At 39.8% G+C, this 27,560-nt stretch overlaps 1 protein-coding gene across 10 annotated transcripts in view; it reads right to left on the bottom strand.

Annotated features, from left to right (window-relative positions):
- rbfox1 (RNA binding fox-1 homolog 1) overlaps window positions 1-27,560 on the bottom strand; it is a 554,543-nt gene that overhangs the window by 52,483 nt on the left and 474,500 nt on the right. For 9 of the 10 annotated variants that reach the window (XR_004502636.2, XM_033644552.2, XM_078161770.1 and 6 more), the window contains 3 exons: window positions 8,410-8,556; window positions 8,170-8,223; window positions 3,948-4,040 (listed from right to left, as the gene is read on the bottom strand). Coding sequence is in view for 9 of the 10 variants with exons in the window: in XM_033644552.2 (XP_033500443.2) it covers window positions 3,948-4,040; window positions 8,170-8,223; window positions 8,410-8,556 (294 nt within the window). In the remaining variant the exon portion in view is untranslated. The remainder of the gene's footprint in view (window positions 1-3,947; window positions 4,041-8,169; window positions 8,224-8,409; window positions 8,557-27,560) is intronic. The other variant, XM_033644550.2, reaches the window with a different exon arrangement.

Genomic DNA, 27,560 nt, shown 5'->3' with positions numbered 1-27,560 from the left:
TTCGGAATAGCATTCAGAAACACTTAAAAACACATCCAAAACAAATCAGTTGTCCTTCTCATTTGCATATTTTCTATCTTCTGACGTTTTCCGGCATGCTCTCCCCAATTATAGTGACATTTCAATAGAATACAGACAAATGTAAAGAAACAACAGATGCACTTGGCAAAATGATGGTTTGTAAATGTATAGATGCATGCAGTGGGGGGGGGGGGGGGGGGGGGGGGGAGGAGGAGGAGGAGGAAAAACAGACCAAGAAAATGACATCTGGGGAAGGGTAGTAGACAATATGTTGGGAGCATTATGCAACATCCAGTCAACCTTAAAACATGAGAAGAACTGTTGTGACGAAAGCAACACAAAGCATTCACACTCAGACAACAGTCTCTCTAATTCATTGCAAGAATAATATTAAGATCAAAAAACAACCAAAGAAAAGAAATGTACTCAAATAAACCAACCAAGTCAATCAATCAACCAATCAAATCATTCCAAATTCAAACAACAGCTAACAGGGTAAATTAAAATAAGGGTGCATTGTTTTCCAAAGTAAAATAAAATAAATTAATAAATGGGTTTCCAACAATCTCAGATAGATGTGCAAACGAATTCATATCTCAGTCAGTATCGCTCGCACACGCAGCTTCAGGAGAACACTTAGTGAATGGACACGCACTCCGACACGCAAGAAAATATGTATATCAATATACAGCATCAACTCAACCACAATTCAAAAAGAAATGTCACGTGAGTTTTAGCGTTGCAAACGTTCCAAAGAGAGAGGAAGAGAGAGAGGAAATGCTGGCAGAATGGCTTGTTTGCCCACACTTACCATTCCCAAACCTCTTGGCCCCGCAAACTTGTTTGTGTACTGTTACCGTTGTAACTGTGTTGGATGGGGCCCTAAACAAGCTACCGTTGAAAGGATGGTGGGGGAGGAGGGGATGAGAAAGGAATAAGCAGCATCTTACTCAGGTGGCCAAGAAAACTTGCAATCATTCCACTGCACAAATGCTCTCTGTCAGCTCTTGCTATACAAGCAGTAAGCTGGTTTCTTAAAGCATAACTCCGGCCATTTTGTCTGGACAAGCTTTCTTTTTCCATCATACTGTTTGACTGGACCAAAAATATCTCATTTGCTTCACTTTAGAGATAACTACATATTGGCTCAGCTTTCAAATATAGTCCTACAGAACCAGTGAACACTCTGAAGGCTCCTTGAGCATATTTTATCTTTAATTTATATATTTATTTTCAAAATCAGATTCAGATCATGTTATCGATCTGTAATAAAACACAAAAAAATAATGTAATCTAAAATCATATTTATCTTATAAAGTTTTAATGTTACCTGGGTCATTGCTCTAGCATTTCCTTGTCACAGAAACACTATTTTACTGTTGCATAAATTAGCGTAAAATCCTCTAGCTGTCAGATCATGATAACAGCTGATAAGGAAAATTAATTCTAGTTAAGAAAACATTGCTGAGGGTTTACTTACGTTTCAAGTTTTGTGCTAGCTAAAGAAATCAAGATACCACTGAGCCATGTCAGATTACATAAAATAGTAAAATTTAACTAATCTAGAAGGAAGAAAGGAATGTAACAAAGTGAGGTGAAATTCATGGTTTTGGTCTCTATAACTAATTTCCATGTCCCCGGCACTTCCCGTATATGTGCCCTCCATCCCCTGCACTTTTTACAGCCGTTACAACTGTTCAATTCGTTTTTAACATGTGGTAACGTGTTTTTCCAAGCTGTCTTTAAATGCACCATGAGTGGATGGCGCCAGGCGCATACACACGCTGTCATGTTGTTATCAGAATCAATCGCACAGATGACACGTGTGCTGCTGGGCAGTGCTGCCGTGTGTTAACCATGTTCAGCAAAGCAGCCAGCAAGAAGCAAAAACCCTTACACAGTTTCTTCCAAACAAACTGTGTAAGTTGAGTAATGCTGTTGCATGTAGATAATGTTAGCCAAATGATGACTAATTAATAGAGGCCAGTATATCAAGTAAAGCTAGTTAACAAGCATACTAATGTTAATGTTACCTAGTTATATTGTTTGCTAGCTAGTTTCATGCTAGGAATAAACCCACTCCTCCTTAATAAGAACTTGTGCTCACTATTGCTTTGCACATATTTTTTTTTAAATCTTTATTGCTACAATATAAAGAGCAGGGTCACGGAGGAGACAGTGGACCAGAGGCCAGCAAGGATGATCATGCAGGGTCTTCACAGGTGAGGAGAGATTGTAACTGGCTGAGAGAAAATATCTATAGCACAAAAGTGACTGTGCGATTACTTTCCACAGCTATGTCACCACTACTATTCCTGATTCTATTTATGAATTTTGCTTTGCACATTTATTATCTATATTATTGCAATAGATAGAAGAGGGACAGGGAGAAACCAGGCAGGTATCAGGACAGGGACCTGACAGCAGCACCAATTATCAGCCCAAGGCTTTACAGGTAAGTAGAAATTATAACTGGCTAAGGAAATGTCTATAGGATAAGAGTGACTCTAGATTAATTTTCACAGCTATTTCAGAACTACTCTTATTTATACTGAATAATACTAAAATGTTTTTTGTCTGTATTGCAGCAGCAATCCTACTGCATTATTTGTGTTTTTAAAGGCAGCAGGTTTAGGTCATGCCATTTTTCTTTATCTTGATTAATTTTGCACATCTGAAAAGGAGGCTAAGTCTTAAGGCAGAGTTCTCCATTTACCAATCAATCTACACCCCAATCCTCACCTATGGTGATGAGCTTTGGGATGACCAAAATAATGAATTTCCTTTGCAGGGTGGTTTGGCTCACCATTAGACATAGAGTGAGAAAATTGGCAGGGCCTCTGTGTTGCATCAAAAGCATCCAGTTTAGGTTGTTTGGCGTTTTGATTCCTCCTGGCCTCATTCCTTCCTGTGGAAGTATTTTGGGAAGAGACCCTAGAGAAGACCTAGAACACGCTGGAAGGATTACATATCCCATCTGCATCCCCCATGAAGAGCTGGAGGAAGTGGCATCTTGGCTATGTTGCTTAGCCTGCTGCTACCGGATAAGTGACTGAAATTGGACGGTTTGATGGAGACTTCCTGTGGTGCCAGGGTATTAAAGTCTTTGTCAGGGTACAACCATAGAAAGAAATGATTTTATATCTAACGGTTCAACAGGTTTATACATTGCCTGATATAAAGTATTAGCAATGGAAGATTGCAAATGTGATGCAATAAATGGGCAGAGTTATGCTTTAAGGCCAATGGTGTCCACCTTTTTTTCCTCTGAGTGGACACAAGACATTAAAATAGCACTAAAGTACTGTCATGCTACTGAATCAGGTTAGCTGTGAACCTTACATTTCGTTCTTCACTGTCTCTGGGATTTCTAAAGACTTCCTCTATCCTTAGATAAGCAAGATTTCAATACTTTTTTTCTGGGGGAATGCTCCATCCTTCATTAAACATATATAGGAACATCTTTGCTATTGAACATTAATGGCCAAGCTCCAAAGCAATCTATGCACCTTCTTAAACAGAAATATGTCTGTCTATAATGCTGGGTAGTGTGGATGTTCACTTTTAAACCTTTGGCAAGGCCAGTTGCCTTGACAGTACAAAATTAAGTAAAACAGGAAAAAGTAACAAAAAGTAAACAAACAAAAAATAAAACAAGCAAAGTCTTTTATATACAATTTCCTCAGACTAGTAATATTTTGACATTTATTTGTGTTTGGGTCAATGAAACTGTACAAGGAGAGGGAAATGATGAGGCTTAGATGACTTGATAGTTTGATGACATGAGGAAGATGGCAAGGTGGGATGTGGCAGTAGACTGTCAAACGCTCATACACACAAATACACACACACGCACATACAAACACAAAGAGGAAAAAGAGGAAAAGGAGGACAGGAGGAAGGAAGAAGTATTTAAGAACATGCACCTCTATTTTACGGCCTTCTACCACGGTGCCATGTAATTTCTCTCTGGCCCTGTCGGCGTCCACGCTATGCTCGAACGTTACGAACCCAAAACCCTGCATGCAGGACGGAGAGAGGCAAGAACAACATGCACATTATTTTTTACATTTCACACTCAACATTACAGAAAACAATGGCTTGCGTCAATAGGAGCACAGTAGATAATACAATATCAGCTTCTACTTCAGTATCTTATATTAACCAATATACAATAATATTACATGATATAAGTCCGAGGGGGAAAACAAAACAACACACACACAAAAAAAAGTACTCATAAGAGAAAGCTGACTCTTCACATGGCCCTGCCCCCTTAGGTACTGTTACTTTGCTTGTCATGGTTTCCTCTCTAGCATGGCACATATTCAGTTGCATTTTAAGGGCTGTATACACTCCAAAATGGACATCTTAATGGGTGTGCCCACAGTTCTATTTATAATGCATTGGATGCCTCCTTAGGCAGTTTTCAAACAGAGGCAGACAAAAGCCAGCTTCTCTTCTTCATCAGTGAACTTTGATTTTGCCATCTGAAATTTAACTTGGCAATGGGTTGGAAATTCAGTTTTTGGCCAACTCCTTTTGAAATTGGAACCCTGCTAATAGGTCTTGGGTATGCACCTGAGTGCTACATAAATGGTAACATACTAAGAGACTGAGATTAAAGCTGCGTGTTCCAGCCAAACATTGAGTTTGGCTGGGGTTCTTGGAGTGTAGCCGTCGCAACCAGACAGGCAAACTAGGCAATTGCCTAGGGCCCTGAGCTGGAAGGGGGCCCCCAGAGATGGCTGACATTGGTCCATATCAATGACAATATGATGGAACCCCTATAGACACTGCAACAACGACAACACGTTGGAATGCCCCCTAATGGGGCCCCCTACTAGCTGCTGCTTGCGAGTGGCTAAGTAGGGTGACCAGACGTCCCGCAATGTGCGGGACTGCACAGCATTTCTGTCTCTTTTCACGCGTCATGCAAATTGAGACCATATCCCGCATGATTGGTTGCCACCTGCGCTAGCATTGTTGGAGTATTGTAGTACTACAGCTTCAGAGATTCCTTGGCTTTGAAATTTCTACAGGTTTATTAAGGGTTTCAGTCGAGAAGCTGCACCACTTACTAGACTCACCTCCTTTTCAATCCCATTCTCCTGGACCCCTAAGGCAGAGATTGCCTTCAATAACTGTAGCGACCCGTCCCTGTTTGTCCAGTGGGGATAGTGGCACAAAAAACGGACATTGTTGCTTTTGCTCCTCAAAATCATGTATTTTGAACGAAAACATGATTTTTTTTCTCCTCGTGTTATCCCATTGGTTTTTGTGCCTAAAGGTAAGCAAATGTTGTCCACAGTGTTGCTGTTGCTGTATACACAACATAATAATGTAAAATGCACATGGAAGCAGAAATGTACAATGCAACATTTTTTTCTGGCAATTGGGTTGTTTCAGCAACTGGACAGAGCTCCTAAAGTTTGCCAGTACTCTGACATGGCTAAATCTAGGACCAGCTCTGAGGCAGTGGAAGTTCCAGTCCCGAATGGGTGTTTTACACAAATGGACTGCAACCCCAGGAATTAATTAAGGTGGCCTTGGAATTAATGCAGTGTTACTACTATAGGTAGACAGGCTAATGTTAATGGCTTAAGTTAGAACAGTTGTTTTTTGGTTTCATTACGTAAAAAATGGGACAAAACCATTCATTGTGTTCGAGTTAAAACAGTTATCTAACCTTACACTAAACCTTTTTCATAATCTTAACCTGTTTGGAAATGGCAGTAGTCAAATTCTAGTTTTCTGTCTTTTGTTTTTCTTCCTTTTTTGAATTAATTAGTTAGCTGGTTGACAAATTATCATTATTTCAAATTTAGGACTGACATATGTTTTGGAGTTATTCTCCATGCAAAAGAGTAACTGTTGGGGCACCCTGGTAGCTCACCAGGTAGAGCACATACCATTAATATCAAGTCCAGTGCAATTTAATTACTCAGGAGGAATTATGGAGTCATAATTATAGCTCCCTCTCCTGACCCCAGTCCATGTGCTATGAAGCGAATACAGAGCTGAGCAACATCTTTTTCAGGTTCACATAATGTCTTCTATACAGCTTGGGAACATAGGAACCTAGGTCATGTTCCCATTGTGTGCCAAATAAATCTGGGGAACATAGGACCCTGGGAACATAGGAGGGAGCCCAGTATCACTCTTACTAGAACCCCACGTTCACTGCTTTGTCATACTCAGAAATGCAAAACTTGACAGGCCTGTCTCCCCTTGCTACGGTTGCTATTCAGTGATTGGACAATCGCTGCTTGGGGGAAGGGTTTGGTAAACGGTCATATGAATTCATGAAGAACATAGATTAATTTAAGTCAGTGAAGTTTTTAATGTGAGCAATGAAAGAAAATGCAATACCGTTTGTATGACATTTTAATTCAAAACTATTAGTTATTGGAATTGAAGCCTCCTACTCTTTTCTCCCATTCATTACCTACACTGTACCAATAAACTCAGGTCTTGAGGGTTAATAACATGCCTCAATAATAAACCCTCCATTTTTATAGCAGGGGTTTATGACAGTTGCATACAATATACCTAGACATAAATCATCTACTGCAATATTCCTATACTGCAAGGTAGTACAGCTAATATATTCCACACATGAATCATAAAAGAGTAAACCAAATCTACCAAAATAATGTCACTCTAAAAATCTGAAAGGAATTAAAGGACTTCAAAAGGAATTTCATTTTTGACAATTTTCTAAATAAGTATAAAAGAAGGATTTTGTTTTAAGGAGAGAGTTTTAATGTTGCATTTATCAACAACAACTGTTGTTTGTTTTTTGTTTTTTTGATTATTGTTTTTTGTGTGGGGATTTTTTTAAAGAGTGAATACATACTCAGAGGGGATATGTGGCATTTTTCAACCTGGTCCCTATTTTCCATGTTTCTTTCCAAACATTAGGGGGAACAATCATAGCCTGGTCCAGTAGTGAGCAAGACTGCTGCAGCCGGCAGCCCCTAAACAGGCTGCAATGTAACCACTCCTGGCAGGTGTGCTCTGTCAATTTATATAGACTTAAAGCACTTTTTTTGCCACTGACAGGCTTAGACTATTTTTATGAGCATCTTACAACACTTCAAAAGGACCATACAGAGAAATGACATGTTTCTCCATACCTTCCGCTTGTTCTGGTCTGTTTTGCGTCCAAGTCTCGCTAAAGAAGAAGTCTGAAATCTTGTGAGGGGTCACTTGTTGCATGAGGAAAACAGTAGACTTGTTAGTGAGAGTTGGATGGAGTGCCGGTAATGGTTTGTTGTGTTGGAGTGCAGAAAGTGTAAATAGGTGCGCTCTTAAGGGTTTTCAATGTCATGGATTTTGACAATGTGAAAAAGTCTGCAATATTTCAGAATTAGACTTGCACACAAAAGAGACTGGAACAAGCGAAAGGTACAGACATACATTTTATTTCTCTATAGGGTCCATTCCATAATCTTGTTAGACACTCATTATAACAATCTGAGCCTGTAAGTGGCAGAACCAAGCACTTTTAGTGGACAAAAGTGGAATGAATGTACCTGCACCGAGTGGTTATATTGTAGACTGTTTCTCTGCTGCTGGCTGCAATGCTCTCATGCAATATTGGATCAGTCTAAAAAATTGTTGTTCCTATTAATCACTTAGACACAAAAATATGGTGTTGAAAAATACTGGAGTTACTCTTTAATGAATTTTGAACATCAACCTATAACATCATCAGTGTCAAAGTCATGTTTTCCCTCATTAATGTGATTTTTCATTTAGGATATTAATGACAACACATGTAAATTTGTTTAATAACATTAAAATATATGGATTTTCTTAATAAGTGTTCTTGTCTGTACTTCTAACGGGTTCTAATGGACTTGTGAAAGTCATCAGTTGTGTGTGCAGTCCCACTTTTAATTTAATCGGCTGAGCCTATCTGAGAGGGGGGATGTCAGTAAGAATGTTCTATATAGGTCAACGTTTTATCAAACACAAAGAAGCAGAACCAACTGCGTTCCTTTAATGTAAACTTCTGCGCTGATTGATTCTTCTGGATCAGACAAATCTCAAACACTTAGTACAAGTTCAAAGTTTTTAAAAAATAAAGAAAATATAATAATTCTGAGACATGCCTAGATAAAAAACAGAAACACCATGTACCTTAGAACCACGCTCGTTGAAGATGATTTCCACATCTAAAATTTTGCCAAATTGCTGTAAAGACAAGCAAAACAGGAAATACTCAGTGACTGATCTGTCTTCTGGTCATAAATTCAACATAAAATTAATATCCAGCTATTTCACCTTTCTTTTTTTGTAATCTTAATGTCTTGTAAAACATCGACTTGGGGTGTCTCAAATTTCAGAATTTCCGTGTACATCAGATGTTTCTGTACTTACACCAAACATTTGCCTGAGGTCTGGGTCTCTGAACCTGAAGGGGATGTTAGAGACATGGAGTCTCTTGGGTTGGGCCTTGCTGTCTGTGCTTTCAGGTACAGTCTGCGTTGGTGGCTGACTGTCCGTCTGGGCAGCATCATCTGTCTGCTGGAAAACACAGAATACAGGACAAAGAAACAAATGAAAGATGTACAATGGTAATGGCAACTTCCAGCAACTATGAATATAATTTACAAATAAATATCTTATCTTTATAAACTCTATGTAAACTTATACATAAAGACTGGTAATGCTTTGAAAATAACTTTTTTGGGGCTGGCAGCATTAACCGTCAAATGTGAATGTACTATAACAGCATGTTAAAGAGAAACTGACACCGTATTTTGCAGTAAGTATCAAAACTGGAAAGGCTCAATACATTTACATGTATTAACTTAGAGGAACTAACACCGTAAAAAGAATCAATACATCATCAATACATTTTACAAGTACAGCCTGAAGGATTGACAGAGCTGAGAGAAAATGAGAAACTTTCTTCTACAGCAGCTTGACAAACATTGACGGCTATTTACGTAGCAGTGCCAATTAGGTCAGTACTCCCACACAGTGCTGAGATCACTTTGTAATGGTACTGACATAATAATTACAGTGACTGGTCATGAGGTGTTGGTATTTTTGTTTTATTATCCGAATATGATATCATAACAGAATTTGTCTGTGGCCATTCAAAATGGGTCTTTATCCAATATTTGTTCTTGAAAGTCAGCTCCCTGACCAACAAAGCAGAAGTTGGAAGATTTTTTTGTGATCATTTGTAGAAAAAAATAAATAAAATAAAAAATAAAAATAAAAATAACATTAATAATTTGTACTGGTAAGTTAGCACCGGGGCTCTACAAAATTTTCACCATAGAAACATCAAGCTGCCATTGCAGCACAAATTAAAGCGTCTGGAATTTAGGAGACAAAGCTGGAACTGAAACAAATGCTTAAATGGTGTTGTCTCTGTTCAGATATGGCCTGCGGTGGCAGATGTGAATGTGCTCCTTGATCTCTCTCCTGCAGTCCACTGACTGCTGGTCGATGACTTTTGATCTCTTAACAGTGGATGCTGTGAAAGGTTTTGGTCCAGTATTCACAGACAGCTGATGTTGTCTATTACTGATTTAGCGGTATGACTACTTTTAGAATTTACACTTGATAAGTTTGGGACACTACCTTCATTCTGAGGCAAAATGTTGATAATGATAATAATAATAATAATAATGATAATAATAATAATAATAATAATAATAAAATGAATCACTCTCATAAGCAGGATGTGGAATTCTTTTTGATACAGGGACCTCTGTCTTCTGCTTTAAATAACACACATGGACAACTTCTTGCTGATAATTTAGAATATTTATTAACAGCTAAATACTTTGTAACTACTTAATAAATGGATTATTAATAATGAATACAAAAATATTCAAACAAGAGAATGCCCGATCTTAAATGATTAAAAGGTGATAGTGATGTAAAGCAGATCATTTAATTTTGAGGAATGTGCAGTGTACATGCTCCATTAATTGCTGCTGTATGAATCCCAAATGATGGCTCTGACATTTTCACCAGCATCAGGCCAAGTTTATAAACAGTGTAACATGCTCTCCACAGAATGTACCATTATAATTTTAATCATGCTCGATTACTTAATGAGTAACTTAACACTAAATTCATTTTCTTGAGTTAGTACATTATGTGTACAGTCACTTTATGATTTAGACTGGTCCAAAACAATAGTGTTCTTTGTAATAGCAATTATTTCCCCTTTTCCAGTAGATTTCAAGTCATTCTATTATCTAGATCCCAAGTAATCTTTGGAAAATCTGTGACCTTGTCTTGTACACCCCTGCGGAACAAAACACCATCACATTCAGTCAGTCATTCAGTATTCTCCTGAACATGTGCAGCGACTTTGCTGCAGCCACCTCTGAACAGTGTACAGCAGTGATCCAGAGAGTTAATTTTCCTTGTGGTGCAGGGCTAGCAGGAACAGGACAGCACATCATATTCCCAGTGTCACACTACTCCTTATACTGTATACTTCGAAGCACATGCCTCTTCCCTTTCTCTTGTCCTCTTGTCTCTAGTCCTTTATTCTGTTAGATCAGCATATAAGAAAAGAGTCACCTGGTTGACTGGTGTTCCAGGATTTAGCTAGATATTGGTAAAACAAAGGATATTACTGCTCCTGTTTCTTTTGGTAACTGATGTGGCATGGATGTTGTGCAGTTTATTATCCAACATTTGTACAATGGCTAGCAGGATGCTAGTTCAGGAGAAAAAGCCACACAAAAATGTGTGTCTCGATGCTCACTGATGTTTACATGTCAAAACCTCAATCTGGCAAGCTAGCAGAGGTGGCAGGAAGAGAGTTTACAAACTGTTGAGTTGATTTCCTCATCCTGATTAGCAATCTGCAGCCACCCCCCACTGCCATCTGACACCAGCCACAAAAAGCACCATCACCACTTGCAAAATAGACAGAGGGCTATAACTTTAACATTTCTGAGCTCTATTTTATACTTCCTGATAGGGAACTGACTAGAATTACCTCCTTGCAGTTGTTTGCCATCCTGAACCCACCAAGTTGCAGTTACAGATTGTATCCATGTCTGTGAAAACATGGATGCTTCACACACATCTTCCAGCACAGAAGATCTATACAATCAGCACAGTTTCAAGATGGACACCCAAGATTAATGTCGACCAAATTTCTCCCCTTTCGTTCCTGAGTTATGACATTAAGTAATGGCCAGAATAGTGTTTTTGAAGAACATTATGATCTCACAATCAAGTTGACCTTTGACCTTTTGGATATAAAATGTTATCCTTTTATCATTTTCTCCTATTAGATGTTTGTGTGAAATTTTTCTCTTAAAGGGACATTGTGTAACATGTTCAGTTGTTTATTGGCAAAAATGGATGTCTGCATTCATAAATATGTCATCATTGGTGTACTATTACCTCACCAATAATCTGACTTATTCTCGTAAAAGGAGAATTTCAGATTTGTTTGTACATTGAGCGGGCCATCTTGAAAATACATCTGCCAGCAAGGGACATACAGCCCCGCCTGTGGCGTTTTCGTTGAGAGCCAGGCCAGCGCTGCGTGACTGAGAAGCCGAAGGAGAGGAGCAAGAGGCAATTTGCTACTACCCCTCCTGTGTAGGAGCCTGAATGAATACTCCATGAAGTATCGGATGACATGGTTTCATCAATGTTATCATAGCTTTTTGGTACACAGCAGCTACCGTTGTTTCAATATGAGTTTGAAACAGTGAGGCCCTGGAGTGTGCATCTGTTTGAATACAATATATGATTTCAATGTTAGATGGGAGAAATTCCTACACACTGTGGCTTTAATAAGCATAATTCTTGAGTTATGGCCAAAAATGTGTTTTGTGATGTCACAATGACCTTGACCTTTGACCTCCAATCACCAAATTATGATCACTTCATCATAAGGTCAAAGTGGACATTAGTGCCAAATTTGAATAAATTCCTTCAAGGCCTTTCTGAGATTGCCTGTTCATGAGAATGAGACAGCTACAAAGACACAGTGAAATTGACCTTTGTCCACCAAAATCTAATTAGTTCATTCTTGAGTCCAAGTGGACGTAAATGGTAAATGGTTAATGGATCTGCAATTGTATAGCGCCTTTCTGCTCATCCGACCACTCAAAGCGCTTTTTACACTACGAGTCACATTCACTAATTCACACACACATTCATACAATGGTGGCCAAGGCTACCATACAAGCTCCAATGTGCTCCTCAGTTTTTAACACACTCACACACCAATGGAACAGCCATCAGGAGCAATTTGGGGTTCAGCATTCCCTCAAGGTGTTCTTCAGATACTGCATTCACAAGAATGAGACAGATAAGGTCACAGTGACCATGACCTCTCACCCTTTACCATAAAACCATAAAAAATAAAATCCATTCATCCGTGACTCAAAGTGTCAAACATTTGTGCTAAATTAAAAAAAAAAAAAAAAAATATCACTCATGGCATTCTTGAAGTATTGCATTCACAAGAATTTGATGGATAAGGGCACAGTGACCTTGACCTTTGCCAAAATCTAATCAGTTCATCATTAAGTCCAAGTGGACATTTGTGCCACATTTGAAGAAATTCCTCCAAGGCGTTATTGAGATACCATGTCACAAGAATGGGATGGTCACACAGACAATCTGAAAACAAAATGCCTTTGGCCACAACTTTCATCACTGTGGAGGCATAAAAATCCAGGTATTACATATAATCTCATCGAGAATTCACAGAGACATACTTACATACATAACTCTTATTCTGTGTTGTAACTTGAAAAGAGGGAAAGATCTGAAAGCACACTGTATTTGAATGTGTTTTATTAATATGTAAAGAGAGCATGTTTAAGCAAACAAAGCTCAGCGTAAGTTCAGTCAGAAAGACTTTCTTTGTGCTCATCCATTCACAATTCTCTCCCTTTCACTCCCTCTGCTCCCTTTAATCAGCTGACCTGCAGTTGTTCACTCTTTTAGTTATCCAATCAAACGGCCATGATCTCTATCAGCCAATCAGGGTGCTACTTCAAAATTTTACATCTGCTCTCTCTTCTGCTGCTGTCAGCTGTCATTTTTGGCAGAAATGTTGCACCCTCCTCCACCCTTTTCAGCTCCAGACATCGTATCCAGAGTCCAGGACAAGCTCAACAAAGGCTCATTCCTCTACTCATCCAGATCATCAGCGCTTCTCCATCCTCTTCTCATCTCATCTTCACCACCTTTGACGACCACCAGTGTCTAGGCCCGGGGGGGTTCCCTATTTGACTACAGATTCATCACCCTCCCTAATTCATACCATCTCCATTGGGTCTAATCACCAAAACATTTGACACTTTCATTCTTATGTGCACATGTTAATAAATATTCCTTCTACTATATAAAAAAAAATAGTCTCTCCGGTTGAAATATGGTCTGTTAAATTGCTCTTTAATGTCAGATTAGTTCTCACATTAATTACTCATATTATTGTGAGAACACAGTATCAGACCTCAGGCCACAGATCCTTAGAGCCCATGAATTAGAAAGAAGCTATAAATAGTCTATGGGAGACAAGTCTGAACTGGAAAGAGTTAAATATGCAAACACACAGACATAATTGCTCATGCACACATATACTGAGTAGCAGCAGCAGTCTGTTTGTCCTTTAGCTCTCAGTGTGAGTGAGATCAATGGCTGTTAAACACAGGAGGACTTCACAGTTTCCTGTTACACTGAGAGAAAGAGAGTGTGTGTGTGTGTGTGTGTGTGTTCCCAAAGCTGTTGGTGTGTCTCTTTGCTGGCTTCTAATCTATTTATGAACAAGTCTTGTTCATAAATTAATAACCCCATAGAGACAGGGAAAGATAATATATTATACAGAACAACACACTCCCATTTTTTACAGGTTTAAGTTAAAGATCTGAGATTTTTTCATGCATGCAATAGACATAATGTGTTTAAAATATCCAGCACTTCTCCTGTTCCAAGATAATTCATCCCCCGGAGCTGTTGCTCAAGACCTAAATGTTTATTTCATGACCATAAGCTGCCGTTTCTGTGAATTTGGCAGTACATCCAACCAGCCTCACAACTGCAGAGCCACACCACCTCAGGACCAGCATCTTGCACCTGCAAGATTGTCTGAGACCAGACACCCAAACAGCTAATGCAACAAATTGTTTGCACAACTGAAGAATTTCTGCACAAACTGTCAGAAACTGTCTCAGGGAAGTTCATCTTTATGCTCATTGTTCTCACCAGGGTCTTTATCCAACAACAGTTTGTCATCGTAACCGATCTGTGCAGTTGTGAGGTTGGTTAGATGTACTGCGAATGCAGGGAAATGACATTAGAAATGTATTCTAGTGGCAAAATAAACATTCAGTTCATGGGCAACAGCTCTGGTGGAATACCTGCAGTCAGCATGCCAACAGCTGCCCCCTCAAAACTTGCAACATCTGTGGCATCTTGTGGTGATAGGGCTGACAAACTTTTTTTTTTTAAATCATGATTAATCACTGGATTTCAATAGCTAATTGCATGTTTAAGATTATTTAATTGTGCATTTAAAAACAGTCCATATTTACAAGGTAATGCAATTTTACCAGTCTATTGATTGGAAATCAAATAAATGCAAAAAAATTTACTTTATGGTCCAGACTTTTAGATTCACTTATTTCAAATCAGTGCTGCAATGCTACAACAGTGTAATCTTGAAATCATAAATTAGAGGTAGGAGACAAAGTCAAAATGAGTATTCTGTGAAATACAGTTTTGTTTTTCTGTTTATTTGAAGGGGTTACATTGGATCAGCTGAAAGAGTGCAGTTACTCACTGATGTCCTATGATCCCCGGTTAATGATACAGCATAGAGACAGAGCGCAAGGCGTCATAATCTGAAAGCCACGCCCCCAAAGGGGAAACTTGGCCCGCTTTCCCCTCACACTTCCCCCCTCCGTTTCCAGCCTGCAGAGTTTTCCCTAATTCCAAATGCCGAAAAAGTTGCTGTGTGGTGGGCTGCACGGCCAATAAAAACCCAGAACTTAGCTTTTATCAGCTGCCGAGCAGAAAAATGGAACCTTGTAGAAGACAAAAGTGGATACAGGCAATAAAACGTGAGGCTTCAACAGGGAAGAAATTGTGGGATCCTGACACTCGGTATGCCTATGTGTGCAGCTAACACTTTGTCAAACCCTCCAAATGTATTTTATAGCGTAACAGTTAACTGTATTTATGTATGCTAAACTAAAGCATTGACAGTATGAATGCAACTTCTGTTATAATTATGCCCAGCGCTCCGCGATTCAAGCAGTCCATTCCAGCGGTCCGCTCTAGCACTTCTATCAATCTACCAGCATGTAGAGGCATGTCTCCAAACAACAATGTGTGCCGGTAGTAGTGATGTCCGAATGAAGCTCCATGAACCACCAGTTGTATTTGCTGAACACACTAGATGGTGCTCTTGGTGTAATGAGAAAGGCTCAAGGGATGGCAATGCAGTCTGATTTCAACTAGCAATGGCCAAATAAAGCTTCATGAACCATTTTCTTTATTTTTTGGGTCCACTCTGGCACTCTTTGTTCAACAACGGGTTGAAACCAAACTGCATTGCCATCCCGTGAGCCTTTTTCCTTACACCAAGAGCACCATCTAGTGGGTTCAGCAAATACAACTGGTGGTTCATGAAGCTTCATTTGGACATCACTAGCCGGTAGTAGAAGCAGGCTGACGGCTGAGCATGCCGAAATGCTCATCTTCTTAAAAAAGAATCTCCACATCATGTTTTTTCCAAGAAGAGCAAGGTAAGGAGAAGGGACACTTAGGTAGGCCGGCAATATCAATATACCGTTGCCTCTCTGGTAGGCATAGCGTGCTAAAATAATCCTTTGCCATCTTATTTTTAGCTAATTATTAGCTAGCTATAGCTAATAATTTTAGCTAGCAAGCCAGCAATTCAGTTGTGGAGACTTGAAGGCGCGACTGCGGAGGCATAATGACAGCAAACGAGCGAAGAAGCGGAGGGGAAAGCGGGCCTCGTTTCCCCTTTAGGGATGTGGCTTTCAGATTATGACGCGTTGCGCTCTGTCTCTATTTACACTTTTCAGGAGTTCCAGTTTAGCCGCTTTCCCTGATTCATACAGCTCCTATTTGCATCAAACTATGGTTCCCCATGACAGTAAGACATATGACTTGTGACAACATGCCAACGTGAAGACATCCTTTTCATACATCATATACTTGTGCGGTAGTGTGTCCATGTTGCTCTCCAGTTACACCTCCAAAACACTAGTCTGAGGTGAGGTTTCTTTGAAGTGTTGTAAAGTTTGACTGATTATAACCATACCTCAAACACACATTTAACTTGGCTTAATAGTGACACTTTCAAACACAAGTACACAAATTGGCTTCATTAATACTCATACGCAAGATTCACAGACAAAACACTTGTCTTTTGTTGGCCCACAAATAAAACATGCTAATGTTATTAGCACTAGCCTACGGCATTTTATTTTCTATGAATTAGCCTAGTGGCTACAGGGTTGTCTTCTGCACATATGAAACAACAGCAACTTTTACCAAAGGTAAGGCTACAATTTTCAGCTCAACTCAAAAGGTTCACTGACAAATTAATACTGGACACGTACTGGACACGTTTTCCCCAAAAATACAACATTGCATTAATTACCCTAGTGGCTAGCAGAGTTTTCCTCTACATATATGAAGCCAGGAAAAATCACAAGACTTAAAGTGCAGTTCTCCGGTCAGTTTCCACCCATTTAGCAAGTGCTGTAATTAACCTTTTAGATTTAGTTTCATCCCCAGGCCTGTGTTGATTTGCTCAGTCCAAAATAGTACTGCATATTTTAGAGTGGCCTTTAATTGTGACCATCCAAAGGCACACCTGTGTAGTAATGATGCTGTTTAATCAGCATCTTGATACCCTTCACCTGTCAGGTGGATGGATTATCTTGGAAAAGAAGTGTTCACTAACAAACATTTTAACAAATTTGTGACCAAAATTTGACATAAATACAGCTATTGAGTACATAAAAAAGTATTAGATCTTTAAGTTAAATCTCTAAAAAGGGAGCAAAAACAAAAGTGCTGTGTTTTGATTTTTGTTCGGTGTGCATAGGCTATAATGCAATCCAATATAAAACACGCAAAACCTTAAAAGGAATAACAGTTTAATTAAAGTGACACCTCTCTGACACAGTCAAAAAGGTGTTGATTTATTCAATGCAACATGTGTGACATAAATGTGACATTATTTGGGGGGAGGGGTTCTAGTGATGATGTTTCCATGGTTCTTAGCTTGAATAATAAATGTACTAAACATTAAGATTTCTAACCTGTCCACGTTTAACATACTATAATCACAACCCTACATGAAAGACAGTGGCTTCCATTCCCTCTCTCTCTTACTTTTGCTTATAAACAGCCCCAGGCTTCATGCTAGCTAAAAATACAGCCTGTGTGTGTGTATGTGTGTGTGTTTTGTGTGGGTGTGTGAGCCTAAAAAGAGGCAGCATAAGGCCAGCAGACTGCAAGTCTTCCATGGAACGCCTAGGTATATACCGGCACATATGGAAAGGAGTGTACACACACAGCAGCGATTGCCATCTGTGCACAGCTCCTCGTTGGTGGCGACATCCGCCTACACTCCCGGTGAAGGAATAAAACAAACAAACAGTGAGACAAAGCATCTCATCTCATCCCTTTTGGCATAAGAAACTGATACGTGAGGCAAGGCCAGGCTGAATATATCATGGTTTTAGACATATTGGTGATATCAAACTGAGGCTAACATCAGGCTCTCAGAGAATAAAAATGACAATAAAACCTGAAGAAACAATGTGAAAAGGCCGTCTGTTGGGACAAAAAAACCCCCCAAAAAACATGCATTTGAAAGTTATTCTCTAGAACCTGTTAAGAAACAGAAGAAAGGAAGAAAAACAGAGAGTAAAGCAACAACAATGAGTCAGAAGCCTCAGAGCTCTAGATGCTGCAATGTTCTTTACATGTTACATCATTACAAGTGTGTAGCACCAAATTCTGGGCCCTGTGCATCAGCAGGCTCTGTGGGCACCCTGCCCATCCTCTCTTGATTCATGTCTCTCTCACACACCTTTTAAATTATTTTTACAAAGTCAGTTTGCTTTCTTCCCCTTTTCTTTTCTTTCATTCTTTTATTTTTGGAACCCAGATTTTCTTTTGTTGGGGAAAGAAATGACAGTGTACATTGGTGCTCCAGGAGCATACGTAGTCATCAACTCGGTTCTAGCTACATTCAGAGATGATCCCTTGTGCAGGGGTGGACTAAACCACCTTGTGCCTTCAAGGGGTGAGAGGGGCCTCAGAAAGCTTCCACTATTGTTTAATACAAAGTTATGTCTTTCAACCAGTTTATTCGGCCAATTTTAATGTAATTGTTGCACTAATTAAATAGGGGAAAAAATGCAAACCAAAATGAGCTTTATATTTTAGGCTTTTTCAGGGCCCTCCTCCTATTGAATTTTTTGTTGTTGATTTGCTAGTTAGCCAAATCAAGCCAACATGGAAGTGCCAAAAACTGTAGTTCTTTGAATGGCCACTTGAGGCTGGAAGCCATAGACCCTCATATTAAATTTCCCAACTGTACAGCACAAATAAACATGTTTACAGCCTGGTATAAAAAGGGTTTTAGTCTCTGTAGCTAATTTACGTCTTCATGGTTTAAATTTTTATATACATTTTATCAAGTTATGCATAATTAAGGGTGAACCACTTGAGTGACAGGCTGTCTGCTGATAGTGTCCTCTGCTTCTCAGCTAACACCACCCCTTGTTCTTTCACAGCGCCAGCCTCTCGACCAAATACGGTCACTTCTGGCTCCAAAAATACAAGATGGTGATGGCTGAAAGCCAGAACTCAAGGCTTAAAATCCAATGGGTAATGTCTGGGTAGCTACATCCATTACTTTTACAGTCTATGGACGAAATGCTAGTTTTCTGGTTTGTTAATTATAACATGAGCCTCATACATAGTGGTCTTTTGTTCTGATCTTCAGCTAGAGCTGATTACTGGAATTAATACACAAACGTCTACACAAAATCTATGTCATGGTGTTTGACATTCTGTACATGACTACAAATAACATAAGCAAGGTGTAAGCATCAGGTGACATGTATGCTCGTTATTTTTTGTTGGTGACATGTTATATTTCTCCTCCAAATATGTGTATACACCCACTGAATATTGGACCACTTGATAATGTCTTCTACACTCTCTGTAACAGCACACAGATCTGGAAGTTGGTCACCATTTGTCAAAGTCACTTTGTTTAGGTAGCATTTGCAATATTTGGTGGTTAATATTGCAAATACCCTAAGCCTGACACGCTATTGCACTCTGCCAAACTTCCATTGTCATATTGCATGTGCATCCTTATGATCATTATCACTGTTTACAAACTGTAAAAGGGGGATGATAATTTGTCATAATTCTAAAAGGCTTCCAGTACAGGTGATAAACATATCAGTGCCCTGAGGGTGATGCCAGACTTAAGTTCATAGAATCATCTAATTAAAAATGGTTCATCCCATCAGGACCATGAATGTTTTCAGTAAATTTCAATGTAATCTGCCCACTAAATTGTGGGTTTCTTGTGTTTGTCAATGCAATGAGCCTGCAATAGAGCTGGCAGTTCTGTGAGGCAGTACTTAGGTTATCTTCTGGTGATCATGAATGTCCATACCAAACCAAAATGGTGACTGGCCAAATCCCATTCCTACAGCCTTACCACTAGTGGATGGGCATTTTAACTAACTTCCATATTTACAATAGAAATGTAAATTGGCATATTTTATGTTGCTGCTAGTACATAGGTTACATGCAGCCCTGGAGAAACATCTCAAAGCAGTTCTCCTCATGGTCAATTCAATGTCTGCCCAGCTAGCATAAGCTAACATAGCAGCAGCTAACATCCGACACACTAAGCCCCTTAAAAGGTCCTAACAAACTCACACCTACACAGAAACAGCTAAACTATTATTAAACCCATTAATAACATTGGTTATATTAGCCATATGATGCTAACAGTTAGCCCTGTCACTATGTGAGCAGACTCTCCCTGTCCCTGGCACAAAAATCAAACTCTCAGTAGTCCTCTAGTGTTTTATGATAAATAGAGAGAGAGAAAGCAAGGAGGCGCTGAGCGAATTAATACGAAGTCCTACAGTAAACAAACCCATTTTAAATAGTAAATGAAAAAGAAAAAAATGGAAAAGTCATGTTCACATGTGGGAGGGTGGGCAAATCGAGTGCTAGAGTACTTATCTCCATATCCAACCACTAGTGGGGCTAAACATGTTTGTTCTTAAGGTGCCATCACAGTAAAATCCAAAAAAAAAAAGCATCTTTTAGTATCCTGAAAAGCGTTACATAAATTATTATTATTACTACACCTCAGATTGGTTATTCCCCTGTGAAGCATGTACGATTTAAGCAAATTCATGGTAACCTGCCCATGAAAATATCACATCTTATGAGAAAAGTTGATATTTTGGGTCCAAAATAGAAAGGGCTCATCCTTTTGGAGCATGAACATGGTCAGCAGATTAGCAATTGGCAATCAGTCTATTGTAATTGCTTGTAAGTTGAACAATGCTGATTTATGACAACACAGGGGGTAAAGATACATTTTGCTAAGGGGAATTTCAGTCTCCAACAAAAAAACAAAAATACTTTCTGATCACTTTTTCCAACCTGATGTCACTCCAATGTCATCAAATACTGGTGCTTGGTCAGTAATTTCTGGCTTCTGACACCAATGAAAAAACCCATTCTTTTACGTTGGCATGATACACGGACGGTCACCGACTGGTACAGCACCTGGCGGCATCAAGGGGTAACAATGTAAGTTCAGGAGGTAAAAGTCAAAGCAGAACAGTCGGGACAGGTGGTGGATGGGTCCAACAATTACCAACTTTCACCCGTGAGGCTGGTGTTTGCCTTTCATATGAATGTAAAGCTAAACCTTGTTCTTTTTTTCTAAACCCAACCACTTGCATTTGTTGTAGAAGGAAAAAAAAAACAAAAAAAAAACGCCAATTTGCGGTGTTGTACCAACATAGTGCATAGTTGAAAAAGACTGTGGGCAAACTGTACATTTCCTGTGAAAACAGAAGTGTATTTTGAAAAGAGACAATGCACGTAACAGGCCAACACACCCAGGGTACCTTGCATGCCATATCTCTACTTGCAAAGTCCACAACCATACATCAATATGTGACAAAGTCAGAATGAGAATGTGTTGCTTTTTCTTGTCTCAGACTTTACCCCACCCATCCCCACTATTTCTCTTTTGTTTTCGACACAATATAAAATACCGAATGTCGGGATGGAAATATACAATGGAGTTTCACATATACATACATTATGTGAGTTGATTACAAGTTCATAAAAACCCAGTTTCTCTCTCTCCAACTCAAGCACACGTGGGGCTCACAGTGAGGGGAGAGGAGGTTGACGTTACTCTATAAACACTCCGTCCAGATGAGGTCATTCTTTCTGGATGCATATGCAGCACCCACACTCACAATGCTGAGAGAGAGAGAGAGAGAGAGAGAGGCAGAGAGATACCGATATCCGCCTCGGCCACAATACATTATGTAAATAAGTCCATTTACAGGTTTTTAGAATTTGTCATAAGCTTTCTCTGATATCAGGTTAACTTTCTCTAGACTCTTGTAATATAGCAGGCACAGGGGTACTCTATTTTTTTCTCATTACTCTGACAACAAAATGTGCTCAGTGTGCAACATTTTTATAACCAGTCACATTCAAAATCAACCACCACATTCATAACTATCTACAGCACACTATGCAAAATTTTAGATGTTTTTTCTATAAATATATTCATGTTCAAAACTGTTACAGTCGTTGTTATGGAGTCCAAGGAGCAAATAATCTCAATACCAGCCTGATTGCATTTTTCAAATTACAAGAGCTATGAATTTAAAGGGAAATTTCAGTTTATTTCAACCCGTCTCCTATCGTCCTAAATTTGTTCCAAGTCACTAGTGACATAGAAATAATAGTTAGCATGCTAGCCATTAGCCTAGATACAGCCATAGCGTCAGACCTGTTAAAACTTAATTGAACAGGCATCCTTTCAAGTGCAAAGTTAGTCCACTAAACAAGCTTTTTCTCCACAAAGACCGCCTCATATCGTTAGGATAAATGTCAGAGAACATATAGAAAACGACATGTAAACGTGTTGTCTTACCTTACCGGTGTGCTGCCATGTTTGTTGTTTACCATTTAGCTAAGGCTGCAACCGGTCCCATTCCTTGCAACAGAGGTATTCCTCTTCTGTGGGCACTGGGGCACAGCATTCACAGGTAACGTTACACCACCAATCTCCAGAGCTAAATTCTTCCAGCAGCCATTCCTCCTCTGTCGTCCTCTAACGTGACCTGTTGCGCCTCTCTCTCTCTCCTCCTCCGTTCTTCAATTCCAAGAAGCTCTTCGTCAGTATATTCTGGCCCAAATAAATAAGGGCTGCCATCAAACTCTGCAAAATCAAATTCCTCCTCCATAAAGTCAAAGTCTGGCAAAAAGTCAGCCATTATTCTATAAATCTTTCATAAAATAAATGAATGAACCTTTCAGGCTACTGTCCGGTTCTGCCTTGCAGCTGCTGCGGCTTGTTCTCGCGAGATTTCGGCCGTGCTTTGGGAAGCAGAGGTAAACCATAAACACACGTAAGGTAAGACAACAACTCTGAAGACCACCTAAATGTGGAATGTTAGTATATAGGCTTTCCACATCGAGAGGCGATGGCCGCCCTTATTTATTTGAGCCAGAATACACTGACAAAGAGCTTCGTGAAATTGAAGAACGGAGGAGGAGAGAGATAGAGGCGCAACAGGTAACGTTAGAGGACGACAGAGGAGGAATGGCTGCTGGAAGGCTTTAGCTCTGGAGATCGGTGGTGTAACGTTACCTGTGAATGCTGTGCCCCAATGCCCACAGAAGAGCAATACCTCTGTTGCAAGGAATGGGACCGGTTGCAGCCTTAGCTAAATGGTAAACAACAAACATGGCACCACACCGGTAAGGTAAGACAACACGTTTACATGTTGTTACATTTATCCTAACGATATGAGGTGGTCTTTGTGGAGAAAAAGCTTGTTTAGTGGACTAACTTTGCACTTGAAAGGATGCCCGTTCAATTAAGTTTTAACAGGTCTGACGCTACGGCTGTATCTAGGCTAACGGCTAACATGCTAACTATTATTTCTATGTCACTAGTGACTTGAAACAAATTTAGGACGATAGGAGACGGGTTGAAATAAACCGAAATTTCCCTTTAAGTGGGCTATATCTTAAGTTATTATCAATGTCTTAACAAGCTGAGGGAGGTGAAATAATAATTCAGCACCTGTCGCTGGCTAAAATGACAAATTTACTCAGCCATAGCTACTTAATGATGAATCTGTGAGTTGGCAAAATTGTAAAATTGAACTCTGAAAATCTTGTCTGCATACCTGTATCTTTACAATATATGTATCTTTATCTGCAAACAGATAAAATACAAACATTTTCACCACTCTGACAACTCATCACTGCAAATACAGCAAACACCACACAATCAAATACCAAAACCCCCTGCAAGTAGCATTAACCAACAATTGAAACTGTTTGCAGTGGACATTAAAATGTGACCCACATGGTTGGGACACGCTTTGTAATGCCATAGTTTTTGGATTATTAAGTTATATGTAAGATATCCATCAGTGGTGTTGGAAAAAATAACTAAGTTACTACGAGCAACCACTGACGCATTAAGTTAAACACACTCATTAAATGCAAACACCGGCGGGATACTCAAACTATTAAACATGTTAACTATCACTGGACTGAGGACATGATGAAAAATTCCCAAGTTACAGTAAAACAGAAGTCGAAGTCATGTTTGTATAATAAACCATATTGCATCAAGCTCTGAGATGGGAATATCATGAGTTCAACAGTTTTGTAGTCATAATTATTGGACAAATTGAAACTTTGACCTGTTAGAGCTCCAAGAGGCAAAGTCAGGGGATTACCAAAGTCAGTAGCATTTATCTTCTAGTAACTGTGAATGTCTGAACAAATGTTGCCCTAACCCATTCAGTAGTTGTTGAAATATTTCATTTGATAAGTGGAAGCTTTGACCTGTTGAATGTGCTAGATAAAACCACAGCTAAAACCATAAGGATTTATCTAATGGTGATCATTAATGCCTATACCAAACAGGGGAAATCCTCAAATATCTCAGTCTGAACCAAAATGGTGATTGGCCAAATCCCATTTCTACAGGATATCCAGCATTAGGATTATTCTTATTATTTACCTGGCAATTCAAATGCTTTGACAAAGTAAACATAATTTATTGTGAAGCAGGCTAACCTTATATCAATTGGTGTAGCATACTGTGACTTCAGTTTTACATTTTCACAGAGAATTGTCTCTGTCAAGAAATGGCCTGCAAAAACCTCAAAGAGGTCACTATTGGACAGTAAATGATGGGAAATGCATGGTGCCGACCTCGTCCAACCCCTATTGAGGGCCAAAATCCTGCAATACAGGATGTCACCAACAAAGTCACAGAAAGCACTATGAACTCAAAGGGCAAAAGAAACTGACCTTACATTACAAAATAAAATGTACATTACAGGTCTAGTGTCCAGGCTTTAGTGGCATCTAGTGGTGAGGTTGGAGACTGCAATTAACTGAAACTTCTCCGGTGGGCCAAGCATGTAGGAGAGCTGCATGGGGCACACAAAAACACTAATGGCTCTATCTAGAGCCAGAGTTTGGTTTGTCCATTCTGGGCTACTGTAAATAACAACTTGGTAGATTCTGTGGAGGAGGACCCGCTTTGTATGAAGATGTAAATGGCTCATTCTAAGGTAACAAAAACACAATAATTATTTTTCAGGAGACAACACACTAAACCAAATTATAAATATTAGATTTCTGCCAATATATCTGCATAAATCTTACACACTTTGAAGGAGCATATCTATGATTCAGATGTTGTCAGCACACAGCTCTCAACTTGAAGGTGGCTGAGCCCGCAATGAGCAGCTAATGGTGCTAACTGCTTGAACAGCGCTCACAACATCACCAGCGCTGATAGAGCTAATGGTGTTAACTGGGGGGAACCAGAGACTGGGCGTTATATTTCTGTGATGACACTGTCGTGATGTCAGGGGTAACCACCGTAGCAGCGCAGTAAGGAGCGACAGTGTTTGGCTAGCCAGTGGGACATAGGACTCACATGAACTAACAAGCATAAGACAAACTGTCTATCACAACACTGAACAGAGAAGCTCGGATTACAATATGCACAGAGGTAGCGTGAATTCATTCTCAGCATTACTCCACTACATCCAATCTGGATCAATCCAATACTTTTAATATTGAGCGGGGACACGAGTGGCCCCTCCCAATGTGGACTTTGTTGAAATCTCATCAGCTCAGTCATTTTTCTGATCTTGAAGAGTTTCCATTACGTTTTTGTGTAAACATAATTGGTGGAAATGGCAAAAAGAAAGAAAAAAGTGATGTAAAAGAAATACGTGTATGATGCAGTGAAATGCGCCAAAATGATAAATCTATTCTGTGGTAGAAGGCCAAGGTTGCTGTAGCCACTGTTAGCAAGGCCACTGATTACTGTTGGTCTGCGCTGATGCTTTCTGTTGATGTGATATAGGACAATCTCCATTTGTTTTGTACTCTTTAGCCTAAACAAAGTTTTGGCTTTGAAATATGAATCTCTTATTTATAAATTCAAACTATAAATACAAATTTGAAGATTGTAAAGGCATCATGAAAAGGTGGCAGTGAGCACATGTCAACAGCACTCGGGTGCTACTTATCGCCACTTTCCCTTTTATATCTTCCTGAAATGATGAATGAAAGGCTTGTAGTAACAAGGCAGGGTCCTGGACATTTGGTTTTCATCTAAAAACAAAGGCTTGGCTTTCAGAAGTTCAAAACCTTGTCCAAAAATCCTATGAAATGATGATCTAAGTGTTACTGGAAAAAGAATAGGGGGCGTACTGTTTAAACAGGGAAATACTGTTCTGATTTGATATTCTAATGGTACGATCAGTTTATTAAAGGAATAGTGCACCCAAAAATGAAAATTCAGCCATTATCTACTCACCCATATGCTGATGGAGGCCCTGGTGAAGTTTTAGAGTCCTCACATCCCTTGCGGAGATCGGCGGGGGGAGCGGCTAGCACACCTAATGGCATACGGCACCCCAGACTAACGTCCAAGAACACAAAATTAAATCCACAAAGTATCTCCATACTGCTCATCCATAGTGATCCAAGTGTCCTGAAGCCCCGACATAAAAAGTTGTTGTGAAAAACGTCATATGAACTCTGTTTTTAGCCTCACTGTAGCCTGTAGCTCTGACTGCTTCTCTGTGCTCCGCGTTCACGTGTGCGCGCTCAGGGTGATCGGTGATCTCTGAAGAGCAGCAGTCTCATCAGTACTGATGTCCAGATTCTCAAGTGCAGGCATCGTCAATTCCCAGTCTGAGCAGCAAAGACTTTCCTCATCCGTTGGCATTGCTTTGCATTTGAAACAACTACACCACCAGGTTTCCAGTGCTCAACTCCGGTATTCTGCGGCTGGCTGAGGGTTAGGCTCATGAGCTGCGGCAGCTGCCTCATCCAGTAGTCTGAGTTCCGTCTGAATACTCGGGCTCAAACAAATACGGCTCAACAAAGAAATGCTGTTCCTCCTCAATTTCAAAGTCTTCAGACACGTTGGGCTGTCCTTTGCTAAAAGACCGTAGTGCAAATGATCTTTTAGCTCTGTGGTTACGTTGTCTCTCCCTGTGGTGCACGTGTCACGTGATGTAAACACAGATGAGCAAAGCTTTCGCTGGTCTCGCACAGGCGCGCACACATGAACACAGAGCACAGAGAAGCAGTCAGAGCTACAGGCTACAGTGAGGCTAAAAACAGAGTTCATATGATGAATGATTTTCGAAACAACTTTTTATGTCAGGGCTTCAGGACACTTGGATCACTACAGATGAGCATGTTGGAGATATGGATTCAATTTTGTGTTCTTGGACGTTAGTCTGGGGCGCCGTCTGCCATTAGGTGTATTAGTCGCTCCCCCCGCCGATCTCCGCAAGGGATGTGAGGACTCTGACTGAAAAGGTGCACCAATTAAAAGAATCAAAAAATTTTTTCATCAAAAAATTAATCCAACTTTTGAGTATTATCATGCAAAGGCCATTGCTGACTGTATGCTAACTTTGTTCGTCAAGTGTACTGCAGTTCTTACACCACATGCAATGTTTTCTTCCTGCACCACCTTGTTGGGTATTCTTGTTTTGGTTACCTAGTTGGCTACAAAATGAAAGTGTCCCCCAGCTTTTCAGTGTATTTTTCATCACCAGCTCCTGGAGTATAACATGCCTCCCAGCGTAGAAGGACAATGGGCACTGTCATGTGTCCAGGTGGACTTTGCAAACTTTTAAGGCCTTTTTCTCAAAATTATGGCTCCGTGACTG

This window comes from Epinephelus lanceolatus, chromosome 18 (genome assembly GCF_041903045.1).
Source record: "Epinephelus lanceolatus isolate andai-2023 chromosome 18, ASM4190304v1, whole genome shotgun sequence".
Classification (NCBI taxonomy): domain Eukaryota; kingdom Metazoa; phylum Chordata; class Actinopteri; order Perciformes; family Serranidae; genus Epinephelus; species Epinephelus lanceolatus.
The sequence above is the reverse complement of the archived record's forward strand: the minus strand, read 5'-3'. Positions and strand labels throughout refer to the sequence as shown.